General features: G+C 67.8%; 1 protein-coding gene across 1 annotated transcript in view; it reads right to left on the minus strand.

Annotated features, from left to right (window-relative positions):
- The window catches only part of SYVN1 (synoviolin 1), a gene marked incomplete at its 3' end in the record, with an annotated part of 8,219 nt that continues 7,678 nt past the window's right edge, over positions 1-541 (minus strand). Inside the window, exons 10-11 of the mRNA XM_009273893.2 lie at positions 132-269; positions 1-39 (exon numbers count right to left, since the gene is read on the minus strand). Coding sequence (XP_009272168.2) covers positions 1-39; positions 132-269 — 177 coding nt within the window. The remainder of the gene's footprint in view (positions 40-131; positions 270-541) is intronic.

Raw genomic sequence — 541 nt, forward strand, 5'->3', positions numbered from 1 at the left:
CTTCCGGTCCGGCGTTGGCGGCGTCACCGGGCCTGGCGGCTGCGGCGACAAAAGGGACGTGAGGGTGGGCAGGGGAGGAGGGAGCCCCATTTCGGCAGCGCCGACCCCTCGGATTTCGGGAGAAAACTCACCCGAAGCGGCGCCGGAGCTCGGCGCAGCGTTTTCGGCGCCGTTGGGCGGTTGAACGCCGGGAACCGGCGGGAAGGGACCAACCGGCGGCCAGAAGGGAAACATTCCCGGGGGGAAAGGGGGAAGGATTCCCTGGGGAACTGCAGAGGGAGAAGAGGACGGGTGAGAGCCCCCCAACACCCAAATTTCCTTCACCGCAGCCAGCCGGAAGGCGCCGGGTCACCGGTTTGATGCCGCGTAACCGGGCTTAACCGTGCCAGCAGGAGTTTCCCCGAACACGCGCCGTCACAGGCGGAAATACCACCGGCTCGCGTCGCCACCCGCGGGGACTCGACCTCCCAACCCTGTTCTCCGGCTCTTTGTTCCTCCAGCGCCGCGGTCAACCACCCCAGCAAAGCTCAGCCGGCGCGGT

The sequence above is a fragment of the Aptenodytes forsteri genome, unplaced genomic scaffold (assembly GCF_000699145.1).
Source record: "Aptenodytes forsteri isolate BGI_AS27 unplaced genomic scaffold, ASM69914v1 Scaffold634, whole genome shotgun sequence".
NCBI lineage: Eukaryota > Metazoa > Chordata > Aves > Sphenisciformes > Spheniscidae > Aptenodytes > Aptenodytes forsteri.